This window comes from Xenopus laevis, chromosome 1L (genome assembly GCF_017654675.1).
Source record: "Xenopus laevis strain J_2021 chromosome 1L, Xenopus_laevis_v10.1, whole genome shotgun sequence".
NCBI classification, from domain to species: domain Eukaryota; kingdom Metazoa; phylum Chordata; class Amphibia; order Anura; family Pipidae; genus Xenopus; species Xenopus laevis.
Genome location: NC_054371.1, coordinates 94,851,632 through 94,873,858, shown reverse-complemented (window position 1 = coordinate 94,873,858; position 22,227 = coordinate 94,851,632). Strand labels below are relative to the sequence as shown.

The 22,227-nt window shown below is 39.6% G+C and overlaps 1 protein-coding gene across 1 annotated transcript in view; it reads left to right on the top strand.

The window, feature by feature from the left end:
* The window catches only part of gpat3.L (glycerol-3-phosphate acyltransferase 3 L homeolog), a 253,658-nt gene extending 233,404 nt beyond the window's left edge, over window positions 1-20,254 (top strand). Inside the window, 3 exon segments of the mRNA NM_001094023.1 lie at window positions 16,851-16,979; window positions 18,214-18,293; window positions 19,358-20,254. Of these exon segments, the coding sequence (NP_001087492.1) occupies window positions 16,851-16,979; window positions 18,214-18,293; window positions 19,358-19,472 (324 nt within the window). The 3' untranslated portion in view covers window positions 19,473-20,254.
* Window positions 20,255-22,227: the final 1,973 nt, after the last annotated feature.

The following is a 22,227-nucleotide window of genomic DNA, read 5'->3' as shown; positions in this document are numbered from 1 at the left end:
TACTGGCATGTGGGTAGGCCAGTGCCATATACCTTCATCCCCTGAATTGACTTTGCTTGGACTGTAATGGTAACCCTGTTTGATGTACAAAACAGTTTAACCACTGCTTCTCACTTTGGTACTGAACAAATAAAACAGAAGTTTTAAAACAATTAAAGGGATCCTGTCATCGAAAAACATGTTTTTTTTTTTTCAAAAACCAGTTAAAATCAGTTAATAGTGCTACTCCAGCAGAATTCTGCACTGAAATCCATTTCTCAAAAGAGCAAACAGATTTTTTTATATTCAATTTTGAAATCTGACATGGGGCTAGACATTTTGTCAATTTCCCAGCTGCCCCTGGTCATGTGACTTGTGCCTGCACTTAAGGAGAGAAATGCTTTCTGGCAGGCTGCTGTTTTTCCTTCTCAATGTAACTGAATGTGTCTCGGTGAGACATGGGTTTTTACTATTGAGTGTTGTTCTTAGATCTACCAGGCAGCTGTTATCTTGTGTTAGGGAGCTGTTATCTGGTTACCTTCCCATTGTTCTTTTGTTTGGGTGCTGGGGGGGAGGAAAGGAAGGGGGTGATATCAGTCCAACTTGCAGTACAGCAAGGGCAGCCATCAGGGGGTGGACAGGGGGGAGAGTTGTACGGGGCCCCGAGGGTAAGGGGGCCCGGCCATGCCACACTTACTTGATTAGCTGGGCCCCCCATCATTCTGAGAGCTGCTGACTTTGTGAAGGCATGGACGTTTAAGGGGCCCTGGCCACCAATTTTCCCATAATGTGGGGGGGGGGCTGGCCACCAATTTTTTCATGTGGGGTCCTAGCCACCAATATTTTTTAATGGGGGGGCCCTGGCCACGAATGTTTATTATGGGGGGCCCTGACCACCAATATCTTTTTATTTTTTATTAACATGTGGGAACCCTAGCCACCAATATATATATATATATATTTTTTTTTTTTTTTACTGTGTAGTGGGGGGCGGACCTGTGGGGTGGGGAGGGTGGACCTGTAGGTGGGGCTTGCGGTGGGTGCAGCCCAGGGAGCCCAGGAAATTTTTTCTTATGGGGCCCCTGCGATTTCCAATTTACACAATCTTACTTGTGACTATTGCCATTAAAGAGCTTATCGATAATATATTGCCTGTACCTTGATATATTTGGGGATATGTAATAAAAGTTGGTAATGGAAAAATATTCGCAATACAAAACAATTATGCCTTTATGCGATCAAATTTGCCTTTGAGCAAATTTAAAATAGCTTTTGCGAAACCGGAAACTATTTAGTGACCACTTCCGACAGTGGAAGAAAGTTTGCAGATTTTATAGTTTGCGCCAATGCACAGTGAATGTACTGAAAAAGATGTTATGTTTGCTCCAAAAGATTACGACACCTTCAAGCACTTCTTAAAAGTGGACAATGCGCAATTAAAATTTGCAATGCGGGGGTGTGGCTTGGACATGACGGAGAGCAGACGCTAAATTGCAGAGCTCCGTGCACAGAGACTGTATTCGCCATATTTCGGCCTTCTAAGACATTTTGCTGAGTTGGGCAGGACAAAGAAAGGTCGTAAGAGCCCGGACAAACAAGATATCCCGCAGAAGTCCCATCTTACTAAGTTTTTCCAAAGACGCTCGGCTTCCTGCTCGGACGTGCATGCCGAGGCTAAGGCCCAGGCGCCATCTTGGGAAGCGCCGCATCTTCGTAGCGACTCTCCTGACCGCGCAGACGACGGGATGGAGGTGGGAGACCAGTCGGATGGACAGGATATACCGGCAAGTAACTCTCAGTTATCCCACTCTAATACCGCACACGCAGTCCGCACAAGCGACTGGCCTCAGTGGGAAAGTGGCGATGACTGGCAGGTCTCCCCTTCCTCTCCACGTGTACCGCTTAACTGCGCCACAGGCGCCATGCAGGAAAATTCGATTTCCATTCCCAATATAGACATTCAATATAGTCTGGATAAGACCCAGTCACCTAGTAGCCTTAATCTTGCTACTCTTAAAGATGATCTCCCCTCCCGGAGCCATATAGACCGGAGGCAAGACTGCTTGCGAGAGTCAGACACGACCTCTGCCTTGGATGCAGAACTAAGGGCTCATATTCTCTCACTACCTTCGCGCCAGGACATAGAAATCCTGGTAATAAAGACCGAAACTACGGTAAAATCTGAGATCTCTACGATTTACAATAAATTGTCAGAAATTGGAGAAAAACATATGCAGTTGGAGACATCTGTTAACAAAAATAGCGACAAGCTGAAACAAATGAGACAGACCATGTCGCATTATGAGGACAGATTTTTGTATCTCCAGAACCTTCTTGATGACCAAGAAAATCGCTCTAGACGCAACAATATCAGGATTAAGGGCCTTCCAGAGCCTATAAATCATGCGGACCTTGGTCGTACCTTGCTTACATTATTCAATGACCTGCTCGGAGAGCAACCTGATAACCCTATAATCATAGACAGAGCTCATAGGGAATTAAGGCCTAAAGACCCAACCTCGGCTAGCCCCAGAGATGTTATATGCAGGATACATTTCTACAAAGTAAAGGAAATGATTATGCTCAAGGCCAGAGATAAAGGGTACATTGAATTCGCAAATGGGAAATTACGATTATACCAAGATCTATCCAGACATACATTGCGTCTGCGACGATCCCTTAAACCAGTTCTAGATCTGCTTATGGAACGTGGAATTAGATATAAGTGGGGTTTTCCCTTCGCGTTGATCGCTATGAAAGATGAGAAGGCGATCACGATCAAGTCACACAGAGACATCGCATCTTTCCTGGATTGTTTTGATCTGCCGCAGGTACATATCCCAGACTGGAACACCTGGGAATGGATCTCCTCATCTACTTATGCACAGAAAGGTCCATCTAATCGTAACAACCGTCAGACAAGAGAGCAAATTCCAAGAAGTGGTCAGAGCACGCCGACTAAGAAAAGACTGGTCACTACATGATAAGGGTCTTTTCACTCATGCTTATGTCTCAGCTATTTTGTGCTTTATAGCGCCCTTAAGATAGCCCTTAGTTACAAAAGGGCCCGAAATGTTTATTGTATAGCATCATTTCAATTTCTCTGTTGCACTAATAGTGCTCTCATTTAGTGTTTTCTAATAATCCCTCTGTCACAAAAGCAACTCACTCAACCACACTTAACTCTTGGGTTTGGCTACAAGGGGTTACAATCCGTCTCTCAATCACCTTACACACAGGTTAGACTAACATCAGACACCCCAAAAACACACCAACACCCACAAAGTTCATTCGCTGCCACCATCTATCATTAACAGGCGATAGAAACCTAATGTGACTATTCCCCTGCCCTCTTTAACAGGTAATAACTCACACTACACAATGCATCAAACACTCTCTCCTATGGTAGTTACTCAGGGTAAGATCCTACTAGTCTAACAAGCACTCCAGCAGCCAAAGGGTTAATCTACATTCAAACACACTTTCCTGCTAGCCGTACTAGTTATCCAACATACAAATAGGCAACTTTCCCTTTCCACACATACGAAGAGTTCATACACGTAGGCACAAGCATTCATATGGGCAATGAGTTCGTTTAGAGCACAAGGACTAACGTATTAAATGATATTTAATATTTAAAAGAAACAGTGCAAATGTATATATATAAAAATTATATTACAAAGATGACACACAGTTGCAAATACAGTAAATAAAATAAAAGGGAGTAAAAACATAAAGAAAACCCTTACTTTACCAAGTTTTGAAGTTGTCAGTGTATTTCCTCTGAGGCACGAGTTGGAAGCTGGACATACAATCCACTGAATAAATGGAGCCTCCTTGTATGACAATGTGATATTGGGAATGTCACCTTTTTATTTCCTGCTGGGACACTCCCCTCATTACCTTATGCATGAGGTAGGAGTGTCCAGGAACATGTCATTTACGACCCCCTGCAGGGGGTTTGCTACTCTCAGGCAATATTCCCCAATATCCCTTAATAAAATATGGGTACTTGCCAGTACCCAATACTATAATAAAAACATGGGCAGGCTGTGATCCATATGTGGGCAAGAAGAACAATACCAAACACTAATAGGTTCCCACTTTCCAGTACCCCAGGAACCAGCCCTCCTAACAGGTGGGCATAGGCTAGCCCTGTTTGGTATTGTTAGGAAGCATGTGACCTCCTCATAACCAATATGTAAGTTATGAGGTTGTGAATCCTATGACACAGGAGATATGGATACTTTCCTATAATCCATAATTTTCTACTAGCTATCCCCCCCTGCTGTTCTAGGTCCACAGCTCTGTTCTTTGATCAGCCGATCAAAGAACAGACTGGCCCAGCTTCCTTGCCCAAATGGTGTGGCTCCAGACCGTCTCAGATGACAGATATGGATGTCACCTTTCCACAGCCCCCTGGTGAGATATACAATTAAGGGTCTCTGCGTGAGCCTGAGACTGAGTAATTACAGTATTAACTTTAAAAATGCCAGTGCAAGGTGGCCCTGGCATGACACCCTCCTTTTTTAAAACACCATAATATGTTTGTGTTGACTCCTATGCCCCCACATAGGCCCACTGAACCGAGACACACTTTCACTGTTTTCGAGAATGTTATTCTGGTTTACAGCAAGGTCATTGTTCAGAATTGTCATTTTGTTGTTCTATTCCCACTTGGGAAAGCATTGCTCTCAATGTTAATGCCTGTTCTTTTCTTTCAGTCGCTCAGCCGTACTATTAAGCAGCTCCGTCCACGTAGATATGACCATGCATGATCTCCTGGTTTGCTCCTATAATGTCCGAGGTTTCAATTCTCCTACGAAAAGATCTCAAATTTTGTCAGGTTTGCATAAACAAAAAGCCATGGTGTTATTTTTGCAAGAAACTCACTTCAAGTTGGGCCACCGACCACAATTTAATAACAGATTCTATCAAAATTGTTTTTTTAGTGACACTCCGGATTCCAAAAGCAAAGGCGTTGCTATTGCGTTTCACAAAAATCTTAAAGTATCGGTACTGGACTCGAAGGCAGACTCGAAAGGGAGATTTGTTTTTGTTAAAATAAATCTATCGGGTCATATTATGACTCTAGTAAATTGTTATGCTCCTAATTTAAACCAACATAAATTGGTGGATTCAATGATGGCCCAGCTTGAAAGTTTCTCTCAAGGTGTACTTATATTAGGTGGTGATCTCAATTTGGTTTTAGACCCCAGACTAGATACATCCTCGGGTAAGACGAGCGTCCCGTATACCACATTGAAAAATGTTAAGGCCCACCTCCACAGTAACCAATTGATGGATTGCTGGAGAATTGCTCATCCCAAAGATAGAGATTACACGTTCTTTTCACAGGTTCACCAAACCTATAGCAGAATTGATTACCTATTTATCGCCCATGTTGCATTAGATTGGGTTACGAACTGTAATATAGGTATTCAACTTTTATCTGACCATGCCCCTATTTTTGTTAATTTATCCCTTCCCTCAATGGAACGTAAGTCCTGGACCTGGAGATTAAATGAATCTCTGCTGAAGGATAGGGACTGCCTTGAGGAGTTAAAAGCAGAAATAGCGGCTTTTAAAGAAGTTCATGTCACTGATGATACTCACCCAGTGATAAAGTGGGAAGCACTCAAGGCGGTATTACGGGGTATCCTTATCAAACATGGCACCAGACTTAAGAAGGCACGATCCCAGCTCATTCTTGATCTAACTAAGAAAATCTTAAACCTAGAACTATCACATAAAACTTCACTTTCTGGGGATACTCTCGAGGAGCTCACTTTGACTAGGGAATTGTTAAAATCTGAACTAAACAGGAAATCCATTTACTCTTTTCAGAAATGTAAAAGCTACTTTTACGAACATAGTAATAAACCGGGTAGATGTTTAGCAAGAGCAGTTAAATCTAAATTAGGGACTTCATTTATTCCGGCTATTAAATCAAAAAACGACCATATAGTTTATAGCACTCAGGAGATTCTGAAGGTGCTACAAAATTACTATACTGAATTGTATAATATCCCTGGCTCGCAAGTAGGAACAGACGCTCAATTTTCTCAAGAAATTGATAATTATATTAATAACACTGCACTTCCTTGCCTTAAACAGGTTGATGCAGAGACTCTTGAGGGTCCGTTAACACTTACAGAACTTCACAAGGTGATTACAAATTCCCCTCCCGGTAAGGCTCCGGGCCCTGATGGGTTCTCAACCCTTTTCTATAAGGTTCTGAAATCCGATCTCTCTGATCCCTTGCTTACTGCCTTTAATAACATAGATACATACCCAATTCCCTCATGTTCGTTATTAGAAGCTCATATTTCATTGATCCATAAACCTGGTAAAGACCCGCTTTCTTGTAAAAGTTATAGACCCATTTCTTTGCTGAATAGCGATATTAAATTGTACGCCAAAATATTATCGGACCGTCTCAAACTTCATCTGCCATATTTAATAGGAACGGATCAAGTAGGTTTTGTGATGGGCAGGGAGGCCAAAGATAATATATTAAAAACCATTACTATTATAGATTATGCAAAACGCCACAGGATTCCCCTGCTGGTCCTGTCGACTGATGCGGAGAAGGCGTTCGACAGGGTCAGCTGGGTTTTCTTATCCAAAACTCTTTCTCAAATAGGATTGGGTCCCAAAGCCCAACAAAGGATTATGGCACTATATAAGTCCCCTCGGGCTCGAATTAAAATTAATGGCCAATTTACTGACTTTATACGTATTAGCAATGGGACTCGGCAGGGATGCCCCTTGTCCCCACTGCTATACGCTCTAGTTATGGAGCACTTGGCAATAGCTATAAGGAATAATCCAAATATACCCGGGATATTGATACAAGGAAAACATCATAAGGTAGCACTATATGCAGATGACCTCTTAACATACATTACTAACCCCCATACCTCTTTGCCCTCATTAATGACTGAATTCAAAGATTATGGGAAATTTAGTAACTTTAAGATTAATTTGGACAAGTCTGAAGCCTTGAATATTTCTTTACCCCCAAATTCGCAACATTGTTGCAATCCAATTTCCCATTTAAATGGAAATCCGAGGCCATCAAATATCTGGGTGTATACATTCCATCAGACCTGGGAAAATTATCTCAACTCAACCATATGTCCCTCCTTTCTGAAGTTGTAAAAGACCTAAATCATTGGCAGTTACCTCATATTTCGTGGTTTGGCCGGCTTAGTCTGATAAAGATGAATGTTCTACCTCGACTTTTATATCAATTTCAGGCTATCCCGGTCCAACCCCCTATTCGTTTCTTTAACATTTTGCACTCATCGTTCACTAAGTTTATTTGGGCTAAGAAGAACCCTAGAATCAGTAGGAATGTATTGAGGATGCATAAATCTATCGGGGGGCTAGGCATCCCTAACATAAGGGGTTATTTAAGAGCTTCGGTTTTGAACAGAATCATAGAGTGGTTTCATTATAAAGATCAGAAAAAGTGGATTCAAATTGAACAATCACTACTCAACAGACCTATTCAAGCTCTGTGGTGGCTGCGCCCCGCTCTCAGACCTGACAAACACACATTGCCTAAAATATGCAGAGAAACTCTTTCACAGGCAGATTGTTTCCTAAAAACTGCTCCATACTTAATTTCCCGGATTGGTTTAATGACACCTATTATTGGTAACCCGAATTTCCCACCGGGTATGACCAAGGGTTTATTCCTGGGTAGACGGTTTAATGACAATTTTATATGTGGACAGGTTGTGCAGGATAAGCTATTGTTACCATTTGATACTGTTTGCCCTGGTATTCCGACAACATTTTTATCTCAACTGAAATTTTCTCAACTCCAACACTGGCTAGGGAATTCGGTGAATCGACAGATTATGACTACACCTTCTACTGCTTTCGAAGATCTTTATTTACAATCAGATCCTCTTAGGCATGGAATCTCTATACTGTATAAGTTGTCAGATCCCAGAGCGGTGCAAGCGCCTGCTAAATATACTGTCAGCTGGGAAAAGGAATTACAAACTACATTTAGTGCTGAACAATGGAAATCGTGCTTTTTCCTTTCCCATAAATTCTCTATTGCGTGTAAACCGCAGGAAACAAATTATAAAATTGTCTCTAGATGGTATAGGTGTCCTGAGCTTTTGCACAAAATGTATCCTGCGGTTTCTGCTCTTTGCTGGAGGTGTGAAATAGCATTAGGCTCCCCCACTCATATATGGTGGTCATGCTTGGTGTTAAAACCCTTCTGGGAAGAGTGTTTAAAGTTATTAACATGGTAACGGGTCTGGATATCCCAACAATTCTTTCAATAGGTATTCTCTCTATGCTACCAGGGAATATGTTTAAATATAAACGGTCGTTAGTAGGTTTTTGTCTGAGTGCTGCAAGAACCGTAATCCCCCGTCACTGGAAGTCCATAATTCCTCCTACAATACAGGAATGGTTCAAAGAAATGGGTGAGATTAGGCGTATGGAAGAGCTACTTAGTTATGTGTATGAGACACATGAGGTATATATTAAGACCTGGACGACATGGGTTGTATTTTTGGAATCAGATCAATATAAACTTTTGTATTCGGACTAGGAGCTTATCTATTTTGGATACGTGTCATATTTTACTTGGTAAATCTATGTTGGGACTTACTTGTCTATCATTAGAGTAATTTACAACGGCTGAGCGACTCTTTTTTCTTTTTCTGTTCCTGTCTTTTCTGGTCTCTTTTATATTTTGTTATTCACCTGATTTTGGTATCCTATTGTTATGTTTTTAACCTATTTGCTTTTCAACAAGATATGAGTATACTTTGAATGCAATGGTCCCTAGATTGCTGTAGCAGTCAAGTGACGTAATCTGGTATGGGACGTAATATGTGTTATGATAAATATGACTGTGTAGTGTTATTTTGTCAACTGCGCTTTTCTGAGAACTGTGTGTATTTTGGTATGCTACATGGCCCAGGATAGTTTGCTATTGTATATCACATGATTCTATCTCTATATCTTTGTTGTGATACTACTCTAACCTTGATACCTATGTTTATGCTATGTCTTAATATGCTTTTTTTTTTCAATAAAAAGAGAATATATAAAAAAAAATTTGTGCAAATTGTTTTGCTCTGTGCGACTTTTATTACATTCCCCAATTGAGTAAAAACCTTGAGTGGTTCCTATTTCCCCACTAATTAAATATGGGGATTGGGAGGGTTCTAAAATAATAGAGTCTTAGGTAGGATAGTCATTCTAACTGCATGGATAGGGTTTTCCATGATATATTGTATTAAGATCATGTCTCTAAAATTTATGTAATCACTTTCCAAAGAGGGGGATAGTTGGTTTTGTAGGAGACTTGCAACTCTGGAGTTATTCTGACCCCCAAATATTTTAGGTGCAGAGGTTGCCATTGAAAATGGAAATGTATTTTAAGAAGTTTGACTGCTGCAGGTGAGAGGTTTATATTCAGGGTATAGGTTTTATCATAATTCATCTTTGGCCCTGAGAGATCTTCAGATTTGTTAAATGTGTGAATACGATTAGGTAAGGTAGTGAGTGCATGTGTTATTAGCATTAGATATTATTAGCATTAGGTTATCATCTGCAAAAGGGCATCATTTGTGGTGATCTGGACCTACCTTTAAGGCCATGATATTGGTGTCTCCCCGAAGTAGTGCTGCCATGGACTCAAGAGCCATAATAAAGAGAATTGGAGACAAAAGGCACTCCTTTCTCATACCGCCTGGCAAAAAGAAGGGGTCTGAAAAATACTGGCCTTGCCATACGAATGCCTGGGGTGATTATATAGGATTATGATCAAATGGTGAAATTTTTATTTAAAGCCCCATTTTTCTAAAATGTAATGCATGAAACTGAATTGAATGCCTTTTTCCAGTCAATTGACCGCAATACACCGGGGGTAGCTCTAGATTGGATTATATGTATGAAAGTTAAGTCTCTCCTGATGTTGTCTAATGCATGTCAAACGGTACGAAGTCAACTTGGTCCAGGTTTACTATGGCGGGCAAAAAGGAATTCAGTCATTTGGCTAGATTTTCTGAAGATCGTGACATCTATATTCATAATTGATATCGGTCTATAGTTGGAACAGTTAAGTTGATTGGAGTCAGGGCGTGACCTGGGCGAGGAGGGAATCTCTACCCCAATATCCCAATCTAGGATTTGATTCAGTGCTTTTTTTAAGCATGTGTCAATATTTTAGCAAATTTTCTATAATACAAGACAGATAAACCATCAGGCCCAGGTGATTTTAAAAATTGTTAGCTTTTTCCTTAGACAGGAACAGATTGGAAGAAAAGAGAGATTCGTAGAGCTTATAAATTCCAACAAAATTTTGACTGGGTCCTCTTGGGATGTTTTGATTTTATAAGGTACCGGAGTCAGATTTTTTAGACAGTTTTAGTGGGTTTATTACTTAATGAGCAGTATTTCTGGGATCTCCATTGCAATGTAGAAGCTACTTTAGCTGAAAAGTGCAGATCCAATTCTGTCCTAAGGTTAGTTAATTGTGTTTGTAGTTAGGGAGTAGAAGACATTTTATTTTGACTTTCCAAGGTCCCCAGTTTTAGAGAATGGTGTTTTTTTAGTTGGAATGCTTGATTTTCTGTGATATTACACTTTTGTGGCCTCTTAGAACAACTTTATGTGCTTCCCATAAATTAACATGGGAGTTTACACTGTTCACATTCTCTTGGAAATACTGAATTAGGTGGTTCTAGATTTCCTGTTTCTGTCTGTAGATTTAGTGGGGGGGGTGTTTCATGATATCACAAAGGACAAGCAATGTGGTTGTAGGTATTTTCGATAAGAGAGTTTTCATCTTAAAGGTTTGAGGAAACCAACTATGCTCAAGTTGGGAGTACATATTGTGGGGATTGGCAAAAAAGTATAATTCTTACTCCTAGGGCTAAGTTCCCTCCAGGCATTGAGGAGTTGCATTGAGACTAGGGCTTTTTTGAGAGTGATTAAACCTTTACATGTGGTGGGATCAGGCTGATTAGGTGGTTTAGAAAGGGTGTATCTATCCATCCCTGGATCAGAACTTATAGGTGAGTCCCCTGCATTAGTAGAACCCCTTCTTTATATTGTTGGACCTGTTAAAGTAAATGCAGCAGGAATGTTACCTGTCCTGAGTTTGGTCAGTAATAAATTACGATACATAATTCTCCACTAAGTAATGCAAATTAAAAAAGTAAAAGTAGTAACCTCCGCTATATGCTGGCAAATGCACGGAGTATGTCAGGTAAAATGGGAGATCTGGAATTAATTGCATGCTCTAAAAATTATGATATAATTGGTATCACTGAGACCTGGTGGGATGAAACATGTGACTGGACTGTTAATTTAAACTTTTCACTGCCAGCCAATTTGGCCAAGTTGATACTTTTATTGCCAGACTATTTTTGAACATTTTGTGCTCTTTCACTTTAGGGGCCTTTCCTGGGGGGGGGGGTCTTTTGGTTTACCCAGGAAAACAAGATATTGTTCTTTTTCAGGACAACATAAGCTTTCAAAATATACTACAATTTTGTTGTAATTCCACTCCTGTAAAAAGATATGGGCTTCCAAGTGTATAAAAAAAACAAAAAACAAAAAAGTTTTGCATGATACAAACGCAAATATCAGAAACATAATTTATTTTATGTATGAGAACACAGCAGATTTGGAAAGTTCTGTGTCTCCCAAACGCGCCAATACCAAATATATATCGTTTTATTGAGATTTCTCACTTCTATAGATCAAAAACTAGAAGCAGCAAACTACCAAATTTCCACAGCACTGCTTCACAAAACTGCATACAAAAAAGAATACAAAAAAGAATGGTTGTGGGTGCACACCTGAGGCCAATTTCAAAAAGTCTAATTCCCTGTCTCAATGATTCAAGTAAAAATGCTAGTGCATATAGTTTTGAAACAGGGTTTTTTAGTTACAAAGTTATGATCATAAAATTGATAAGCCACCATACCACGTCAAGGTAAACCCCATACGGTGGTCCCTAACTTGTTTACCTTTAATCATAGTAAAATAGGTATCTTACCTCTCTTCTTAATAGCATTACTTCATGTGAACAACTCCTATGCCTTGGTTTTAAACTGTGTGCTAAATCCTCCCCCGCCAACTGCTATGCGGCTTTTAAATGGGAGAGACTGCCTTCAGGCTAGATCCTCCCATGCCGCTAGCATTTTCGGCTTTTAAGGGAGAGTGATTGCACAAACCAAAGCAAATAATTAAAGGGACAATAGGACCACCAAAAATCTCAAAGGGTGGGTATGAGGGTGCAACAAACCACATGGAGCTTAGCCATAGCTCCCAGCAATTACAAATACAAAAAAGAATGGTTGTGGGTGCACACCTGAGGCCAATTTCAAAAAGTCTAATTCCCTGTCTCAATGATTCAAGTAAAAATGCTAGTGCATATAGTTTTGAAACAGGGTTTTTTAGTTACAAAGTTATGATCATAAAATTGATAAGCCACCATACCACGTCAAGGTAAACCCCATACGGTGGTCCCTAACTTGTTTACCTTTAATCATAGTAAAATAGGTATCTTACCTCTCTTCTTAATAGCATTACTTCATGTGAACAACTCCTATGCCTTGGTTTTAAACTGTGTGCTAAATCCTCCCCCGCCAACTGCTATGTGGCTTTTAAATGGGAGAGACTGCCTTCAGGCTAGATCCTCCCATGCCGCTAGCATTTTCGGCTTTTAAGGGAGAGTGATTGCACAAACCAAAGCAAATAATTAAAGGGACAATAGGACCACCAAAAATCTCAAAGGGTGGGTATGAGGGTGTAACAAACCACATGGAGCTTAGCCATAGCTCCCAGCAATTACAAATACAAAAAAGAATGGTTGTGGGTGCACACCTGAGGCCAATTTCAAAAAGTCTAATTCCCTGTCTCAATGATTCAAGTAAAAATGCTAGTGCATATAGTTTTGAAACAGGGTTTTTTAGTTACAAAGTTATGATCATAAAATTGATAAGCCACCATACCACGTCAAGGCATACATCTGATTTAAAGTGGGTAAATATATATTTGTATTCAAAACTACCAAGTTGCAATTCTTTCCTAAAATTAGCAGTTTTTATAAAAATGTGTTACATTTTTGAAAAATTACCTCAAACTGTCCAGCCTAGAGCATTGTATCTCCAACATATCAATAGATAACAAGATAAAAACCCCTAAATATGAAAGCCCGGGGTCCGCTGAACAGTTTGATGCCCAATATGCATTGGTACACCTAAGAATGTGGCATATAGGGGCCCCAGAACAAAGACACCCCAATTAAGTTATCAGTTCTGTAATTCCAAATCCTGGAAAATCAACACATTTACAGCATTTTTCAAGGGCCAAAAACCAAAAATGTATGTTCACCCCAGAAAACCATATAATTTTGGAAAGTACACATTATGACGAATCCAAAATGGGTATGCATGTCTTTCTACTCCGAAGTACCAAGCCTCAAGGCTTTCTTACATTCTGGAAAATCAACACATTTACAGCATTTTTCAAGGGGCAAAAGTACCAAAATGTATGTTCACCACAGAAAACCATATATTTGGAAAGTACACATTCTGACGAATCTAAAATGGGTATGCATGTTTTTCTACTCCGAAGTACCAAGCCTCTAGGCTTTCTTACATTCTGGAAAATCAACACATTTACAGCATTTTTCAAGGGGCAAAAGTACCAAAATGTATGTTCACCACAGAAAACCATATATTTTTGGAAAGTACACATTCTGACGAATCTAAAATGGGTATGCATGTTTTTCTACTCCGAAGTACCAAGCCTCTAGGCTTTCTTACATTCTGGAAAATCAACACATTTACAGCATTTTTCAAGGGGCAAAAGTACCAAAATGTATGTTCACCACAGAAAACCATATATTTTTGGAAAGTACACATTCTGACGAATCTAAAATGGGTATGCATGCCTTTCTACTCTAAAGTACCAAGCCGCAAAGCTTTCCTAAATTTGGAAATTTTTATGACATTTCCGAAAATTACCTCAATACTCCAAATCTGAAGCATCGTATCTCCTAATTGTCAATTCATACCAAGATAAAACGCCCTAAACGCCCGGGGTCTGCTGAACAGTTTGATGCCCAATATGCAAAGGTACACTTAAGTATGTGGTGTATAGGGGCCCCAGAACGAAGACACCCCAATTAAGTTATCAGTTCTGTAATTCCAGATCCTGGAAAATCAACACATTTACAGCATTTTTCAAGGGCCAAAAGTACAAAAATGTATGTTCACCCCAGAAAACCATATATTTTTGGAAAGTACACATTCTGATGAATCTAAAATGGGTATGCATGTCTTTCTACTCAAAACTACAATACTGCAAGGCAACGCTAAATGCAGCGGTTTTTATGACATTTCTGAAAATTGTCTAAAAATATTGCAATTGGCCGCATTTATCTCATCTAATTTCATACATACAATTGTAAAACACCATAAATATTGATGCCAAGGGTCTACTGAACAGTTTGATGCCCAATATGCATAGATATACCAAAAGCATCTGGCATGTGAGGACCCCAAAAAAATCAGTGTATTTGAATTTTCTCTGCTGTCTTTTCGCCTTCTGTGAAAATAGACCAGTAACTTTGTATTGTGCCACAAAACCCCCTAACAGCACAAATACCCTTCAAAACCATATGTTTTTGGAAAGTACACATTCTGACGAATCCAAAATAGGCAATTATGTCTTTCTATGTCAAACTACCATACGGCAAAGCAACGCTAAAGGCAGGGTTTTTTATGACATTTCTTAAAATTGTCTAAAAATATTGCAGTTCGTCGCATTTATCTCACCTAAATTCGTACATACAATTGTAAAAAACCCTAAATATTGATGCCAAGGGTCTACTGAACAGTTTGATGCCCAATATGCATAGATATACCATAGATATACCAAAGCATCTGGCATGTGCGGGCCCCCAAAAAAATTTGTGTATTTGATTTTTTTCTGTTGTCTTTTCGCCTTTTGTCAAAATAGACCAGTGACTGCGTATTGCACCACAAAAACCCCTAACAGCACAAATAACCCCCAAAACCATATCTTTTTGGAAAGTACACATTCTGACGAATCCAAAATAGGTAATTATGTCTGAATTATTTCTGAAAATTGTCTAAAAATATTGCAATTGGCAGCATTTATCTCAACCAATTTCTTACATACAATTGTAAAACATCCTAAATATTGACGCCAAGGGTCTACGGAACAGTTTGATGCCCAAAGCATCTGGCATGTGCGGACCCCAAATAAAAATATGCATATTCTCTCCGCTGCCGATTCACCTTCTGTGAAAATAGACCCTGGACTGAATATTTTGTGCCCAAGAACCTCTAACAGCAGAAAGATCCCCCAAACCCATATATTTTTGTAAAGTAAACATTGTGGCGAATCCAAAATTGCTAAAAAATTTTTGTACTCCAAATGATCAAAGTGCAAACGACGCTAGAAAAAACAACAATGCAAATAACAATGCAAGCATAAAATCATAAAAAAATCAAAAACAATTAGGCAAATCAATGACATAACAAAATAACTGATCCGACAGCGTGGCTAGCGGTCAGAATGCTTGATCCAATAGCCACGCTGTGAAATCAACAGTTTTTAGCGAAATAACAAGAGGAAAACTGATAAAATGAAGAACTAAAAAAAAATGTGTGTGCTTGTGTATGCATGTGTGTACAGCTCTAAAAAGTGTGTAAATGTGTTTATATGTGTAGGTAAGTGTGTAAATATGTGCAAAAGTATGTAAGTGTACAAAAGACAAAAAAATCCAGAAAAGCAAAAAAAAAAAACATCTACCTTTAGTTACATGTGTAGTGTGTGTGTACATACATGTGAGTGTGTAAATGTGTGTAAACCAGTTAAGAAACGTCACTTACCGTTTCTGTGGCTGGGGGAGTCCTTGGCAGCGTTGGAGGGTCCAGGATCGCTCACAGGAAGTGAGTGGGCGGCGCTGGATTGTGTCCCACGAGGTCTGCGACTCTGCTGAATAAGGCAATAGCCTGAAGTCGGGCCCTGAGACGATTGCGTCGCAGGACCGAGGTGGGAGCCCCCTAAGCTCATTGCCTAAGGGGTTGGGGACGCCGCAGACTAGCCTGCATGGCGGCTAAAGCCGCCATTGCAGCGAGAGACCTTGAACTGCGCAGCACGTAGGTACTACGTGCTTGGCAGTCAGAGCATTTTCCTGCCAGAACGTAGTACCTACGTGCTTCGCAGGGAAAAGGTTAAATGGTTACAACCTTTAGGAGGGACAGAGGGATTAAAAATGGTGGAGGAGTGTACTTGTATGTAAAGCCTGAATTAAAGCCATGCACTAAACAAATAACCATAGCTGGCACTGGTGAGGGTGTACAAACCCTCTGGGTAGAGATTTTGACTGGGCAAAAGGTTACAAAGAAAATTATCATTGGGGTATGCTATAAACCACCTTGTATAAGTGACGAGTATGAAGCCCAGCTACTCTTACAAATAGAAGCAGCTTCATAACTAGGTCAAGTTATTACTATGGGTGACTACAATTATACGGACATTGACTGGGGTAATGTAAATTATGTTTGTAAATATGCTGAATGACCACTTTTTATTCCAGCTCGTTCAAGAACCTACAAGGACATGGCGATCTGTGATTGGCTGATCGCTCATAGCGAATCCGGTCCATTTTTCCTACTTTGGAAAACCGGGCAGGCAGTTTTGACCTGGACAGCCTTTCAAAAATAGATCTTACAGAGTTCAGTGAAACTGCACTCCCTGTAATTTAAGTTTTGACCATTAGAACTTAAGATACTAAACTATGCCTGTTAACTTTAATTTGTGTCTCTTGCTCTTTACAGTATGACCCCCAGTTTGGGGATGCTTTCTGGAACAGCAGTAAAAATAGCATGGTGAGCTATCTTTTGAGAATGATGACAAGCTGGGCCCTCAAGTGCAATGTGTGGTACCTCCCCCCAGTGAATAGACAGGTATTATACTCCTACTTATACAGTGTTGAGTGATTATTGAAAAGTATTCTTTTTCAGTCAATGAAAATGAGGCAAATACTAAATTTCTTAGTATCTTTAATATTGATTATAGAAATCATTTACACAAGTGCAGTGTACAAATTTTAGTTTCAGGTGCACATAATGTTTTTTTTTTTTTTTAACAAGAATGCAGTATCTTTTCCTATAATTACAGTTGGTGCTCTTTCAATTGTGCCCCCCACAATTGTTGATGATGTGTCAAAAAGGAAGAAACTGCACTGGTGTTTTCACATAAATTAGGTGCAAGTTGCATTAAGCATATGCAGTGAGGGGAAATGCATCACTTTCAGAAAGTGTTTTCAAAACAAAGTTTGCAAGTCTCGTGTTCCTTTTGATGCAACCTGCTATGAGAAACCTGGAGCTACAACCAGGTCCAGGATGGCTGTAGCTAGTCCTGTCCTGTTTCACATCACCAAAATCTGTCCTGTTTCACATCACCAAAAAAATTGGGAAAGGCGAAAATTGGTGAAATCCATTGAAGTCAGTGGGTGCTTTTTGGGGTAACATAAAATGTATTGATGTCAGTTTTTTTTTTAACAGCAATTTTTTCATGCAAAATACACTGGTGTCAGTCTGTGATTTCCACTGCAAGATTTCCTTTGGTTTTATAAATTTCATCACAAATTAATGCCTGGTGAATAGTTTATTTCATCACGAGAGGTAGCTCTAAGTGGGAACAGTTATGCACCTTTCATCAGCAGATGATGCATTGGCAACTGCATGCAGGTAACTGCACTTGCTTCATATGCAATACCTTAATGAAGTTCAAAAATGAAGTTTTGTCCAAACGATCTCCACCTGTGTAGCTCACTTTCCTACTCAGGCCACACCAGCCAGGCCAAACTTGTACTCATGCAACAATTGTAGGATAGGAAGGAGCATTACAATCCGCAGACTTGGCTGCAAAATTCCTTTATTGTCACAACATGTTTCGGATCATCATGGATCCTTTTTCAAGTGAATGCTCCTTCCTATCCTACAATTGTTACCTTAATGAAGTTCATCAATATGCAATCTTCATTGTGTCCATTTTAGAAGTTTGCAGTGCAGGTCTTTTCACTTCTTTTTATAGATGCATTTGATTCCCTTCCTTCTCTGTTTGGCCCATCATGTTTTTGTTTTCATTCTAATAACTTGCAGCTACTGTATTTGCTAATACAATATTTGACTATAGGATGGTGAAGATGCTGTTCAGTTTGCCAACAGAGTGAAATCTGCAATTGCCAAACAAGGAGGACTTGTTGAACTCCCGTGGTAAGAAAAAATGACTAACCTATTGAGATGGTATTATTCTTCAAATTCTACTTTAGTCTGAATGTAGAAGGAAAGAATAGTCACTGAGGATACCAAATGTACCTAGTGATTATAATAACTTAATCACTTACCTGAAACTCTGGGGTGGTGCAGTTTTCAGGTGACAGGGATACTTCTCAGCAAGGTATATGGTGCAATAAAAATAAGTTATTAAACTATTCCTGGGTACCTTGGAGTCTGCATAAAGAAGATTATGACTGGGTTTTGGCAAGTCCCATCCAAATGAGCACCAGGTGAGATTTGATTGTTGAGTGCTGTACACAATTACAACAAGATACTTTTCAGTGAGCAGCACAGAGCTGTATTCATCCTGCCTTTACCTTTATAGCACATTTGCCTAAATTGCTGATAGCAGCAGAGCCAGCACTGCTCTTGCCTGTAAGTGTGTAGGCAGCTTTTGGTGCATTGGATAGTTTTGTAACTTTACAATACAGCAGATGTCATGAGGTATGACCCGGGGTACAGGGAAGCCCAGACCACAGGGTCTGCTTTATAATTGTTCTCCTCACTAGAGCACTTTAGTTTGCCACCAGAGTTGGGGGTTCCCTGCCAGACTACCTGAAATTTTTTTGGGGGGAGCTGGTTAGTTGTAGTTAAGCCAGTGGCACAGGATGTTGTATTATTTATTTTTACATAAATTGAAGAAGGCAGTTGAGTTGTAATTCAACAGCATCTGTGTGACAAAGCCCATACCAATGTAGTTGAACTGTAAAACCAAATCTGACAATTCTGAAAGGGAGGCTTGATTATTTTGGAAATACAATGTTTCATTAATTATATTTAGATTACCATATTTTCATGAGATAATGTTCAAATTACATTTTCATTTTGTTTCAATTAAAGTAGAAATCTTAGCACCCAAGGGGCACTATTGATTAGATGTTTTACCATTTGTAATTGTCTATACTATAAGCATGTTTTAAAGAAATAAAATTGGTGTTAGAAAATAAATTATCTTAGTGGGGCAGAAAACATACAATTTTGCTTCCTTTATCTGTTTACAGGGACGGAGGCCTGAAAAGAGGGAAAGTTAAAGACTCCTTTAAAGAAGAGCAGCAGAAAAATTACAGCAGGATTATTGCAGGGGAAAATAAGTCCCTAAAACCAACCACCCACTGATCACCTTTTTTGGGTATTCTTGTGCTGACTCCAACATATGATTTCGCCAGCATAGCTATCATTCCTGCAAAAAGAATACCGTACATTTGTATTATATTAACTTGCTGGTCTTTTGTTACTGCTTGAACCACCATCTTAGCTGCTGCATAATTAGATGTCCCATATTTGAAAGTTAAAATATTGTTTTGCTTTGGTAAGATCACTTTCTTTTTCAGGCACTCTGTAGTGTCTTTTATATTATTCCAAAAAATACAACTATTAACAGTAAAACTGGATACTACCTGAACATCTAGAACATGCAGCATCTTATGGCTTAATTAAGATGTGTGAAAAACAATCTATATAGGATAAATTGCTATTTCCTTTTTCTAACTACTTTTTTGCTTAAAATGAATGCAAAAGAATCCCTTTATGTTTGTAGAAATAAGTGAAACTGATCTGCATTGTTGTAACATGGTGCTCACTTTAAATCTGCATGTTTGTGCAATGTTAGATAAATAAGGCCTTAAGGCGATTGTTGATTGTGAAACATCAAGTCAGCTACAGTAGGTTATGAAGCACCGTTTCTGTATGATAACTTGAAATTGTTGTGTTAGTAATGGATGGCCAGTGCCTTGTTAGTTAATGTCAAATTGGTAAAAGTTTTTTTAATAGTCTTCCCATAAATATACAGAAATGCTAATGCTATATGCATGTATGGTAACATGTCAATCAAAGGGTCAGTATTCACATAAAAACACCTTTACTAAACAGATAACAATAAATCTGACTTGTGCTGATAATATATTCTGCTTTTCCTTTTAATTAAAAGAGCTAATATTTTCCCAATTTTTTTTGCCAGTGTAAAGAATGTTCTTCTAACTCCCATTATTAACAGGGCAATTTGTTCAGAGCTCTTTATCTGCCTTTGAACAAAGACCTCCCATGCTACAGACTTTGAGCAGCTCATAATGAGAGGGCTTCTCAGTGGACTGGTAATTTGTTTTTTCCTTAGTTCATCATAACCAGGAAGTGGTGGGATGTGCTTAAGTAAAAATGTAACAGAAATAACAAAAACATAGATATATATAAGTAATTCAAAAAACAACTGGACTTGCTGAGTAATTATTGAAGACGTTTTACTACTCATCCGAGCACCTTTTTCAGTTTAACTGACTGTTGTGGGAAGTTCTCCGCATATACACTCTTCTACTAATCCAATCACAATGGCACATTGTATCGCTTCAGAGCAATGACATCTGAAATCCACAGAGGTGTTAATTATGTTGTAGATACTGTGATAGGATTAGCCAATATGTCATGCAACTCCTAGAAACAGGTGTTACTTGTACTACATACAATGCTGTTCTCACATCTGTACCTCGGCAATTTCAGAACACTTCACACATCCACAATACTGTATACGTAACTACCGGGGGAGCAAGGGGTGCGATTGGGCCAGGGCCCGCACCCCCTCGGGGCCCCCAGGCAGCTCGCGCGCCACTCTGTTCTAATGCGGCCGTTTCCGGCCATATGGAGGGGGGCGGGGCCCGGCTGCACGTCTCGCGCCAACTCTAGTTACGTCTCTGAGTAGAGTCTCCCTAATGTATAGATCAGTCCACTCCTCACTACACTGGACTGCTTATACCACATTGCTTTGTTTTTCTTAAGGCGTTGTATCCTTTGTGTGTACCAGTTTTTGTCTATGTGTTGCTAGGTTTAAAAAACACAGGGACGTGGTGTTTGTTGAAAATCCTTCTGAGTTTCTCCGACACTCCAGCTACATATTGGATAGTCACTTGCTATGTGTCTCCAGGCAGTTATTACTTTTGGTGTTCCTGTTGGGCTTGGTGGCTAATGTTTTGATGGGGGCCTTCGACACCACCTGTCTGCTACACACAATGCTGTTCTAACATCTGTACCCCGGCGGGTTTCAGAACATTTTACACATCCATTCATGCAACTCTCACAAGTAACACCTGTTTCTTGGAGTTGCATGACACATTGGTTAGTGGAAGAATCTAAATGCAGAGAACGTCCTACACCAGTTAGTTGAACTGAAGAAGCTGCTCGGATGAGTAGTGAAACGTCTTTAAAGGGATACTGTCATGGGAAAAAAACATTTCTTCAAAATGAATCAGTTAATAATGCTGCTCCAGCACTGCACTGAAATCCAATCCATTTCTCAAAAGAGCAAACAGATTTTTTTATATTCAATGTTGAAATCTGACATGGGGCTAGACATATTGTCAATTTCCCAGCTGCCCCAAGTCACGTGACATATGCTCTGATAAACTTCAATCACTCTTTACTGCTGTACTGCAAGTTGGAGTGATATCACCCCCCTCCCTTTTCCCCCCAGCAGCCAAACAAAAGAACAATGGGAAGGTAACCAGATAGCAGCTCCCTAACACAAGATAACAACTGCCTGGTAGATCTAAGAACAACACTCAATAGTAAAAACCCATGTCCCACTGAAACACATTCAGTTACATTGAGAAGGAAAAATAGCAGCCTGCCAGAAAGCATTTCTCTCCTAAAGTGCAGGCACAAGTCACATGACCAGGGGCAGCTGGGAAATTGACAAAATGTCTAGCCCCATGTCAGATTTCAAAATTGAATATAAAAAAATCTGTTTGCTCTTTTGAGAAATTGATTTCAGTGCAGAATTCTGCTGGAGTAGCACTTTTAACTGATGTGTTTTGAAAAAAACATGTTTTCCGATGACAGAATCCCTTTAATAATTACTCAGCAAGTGTAGTTGTTTTTTGAATTA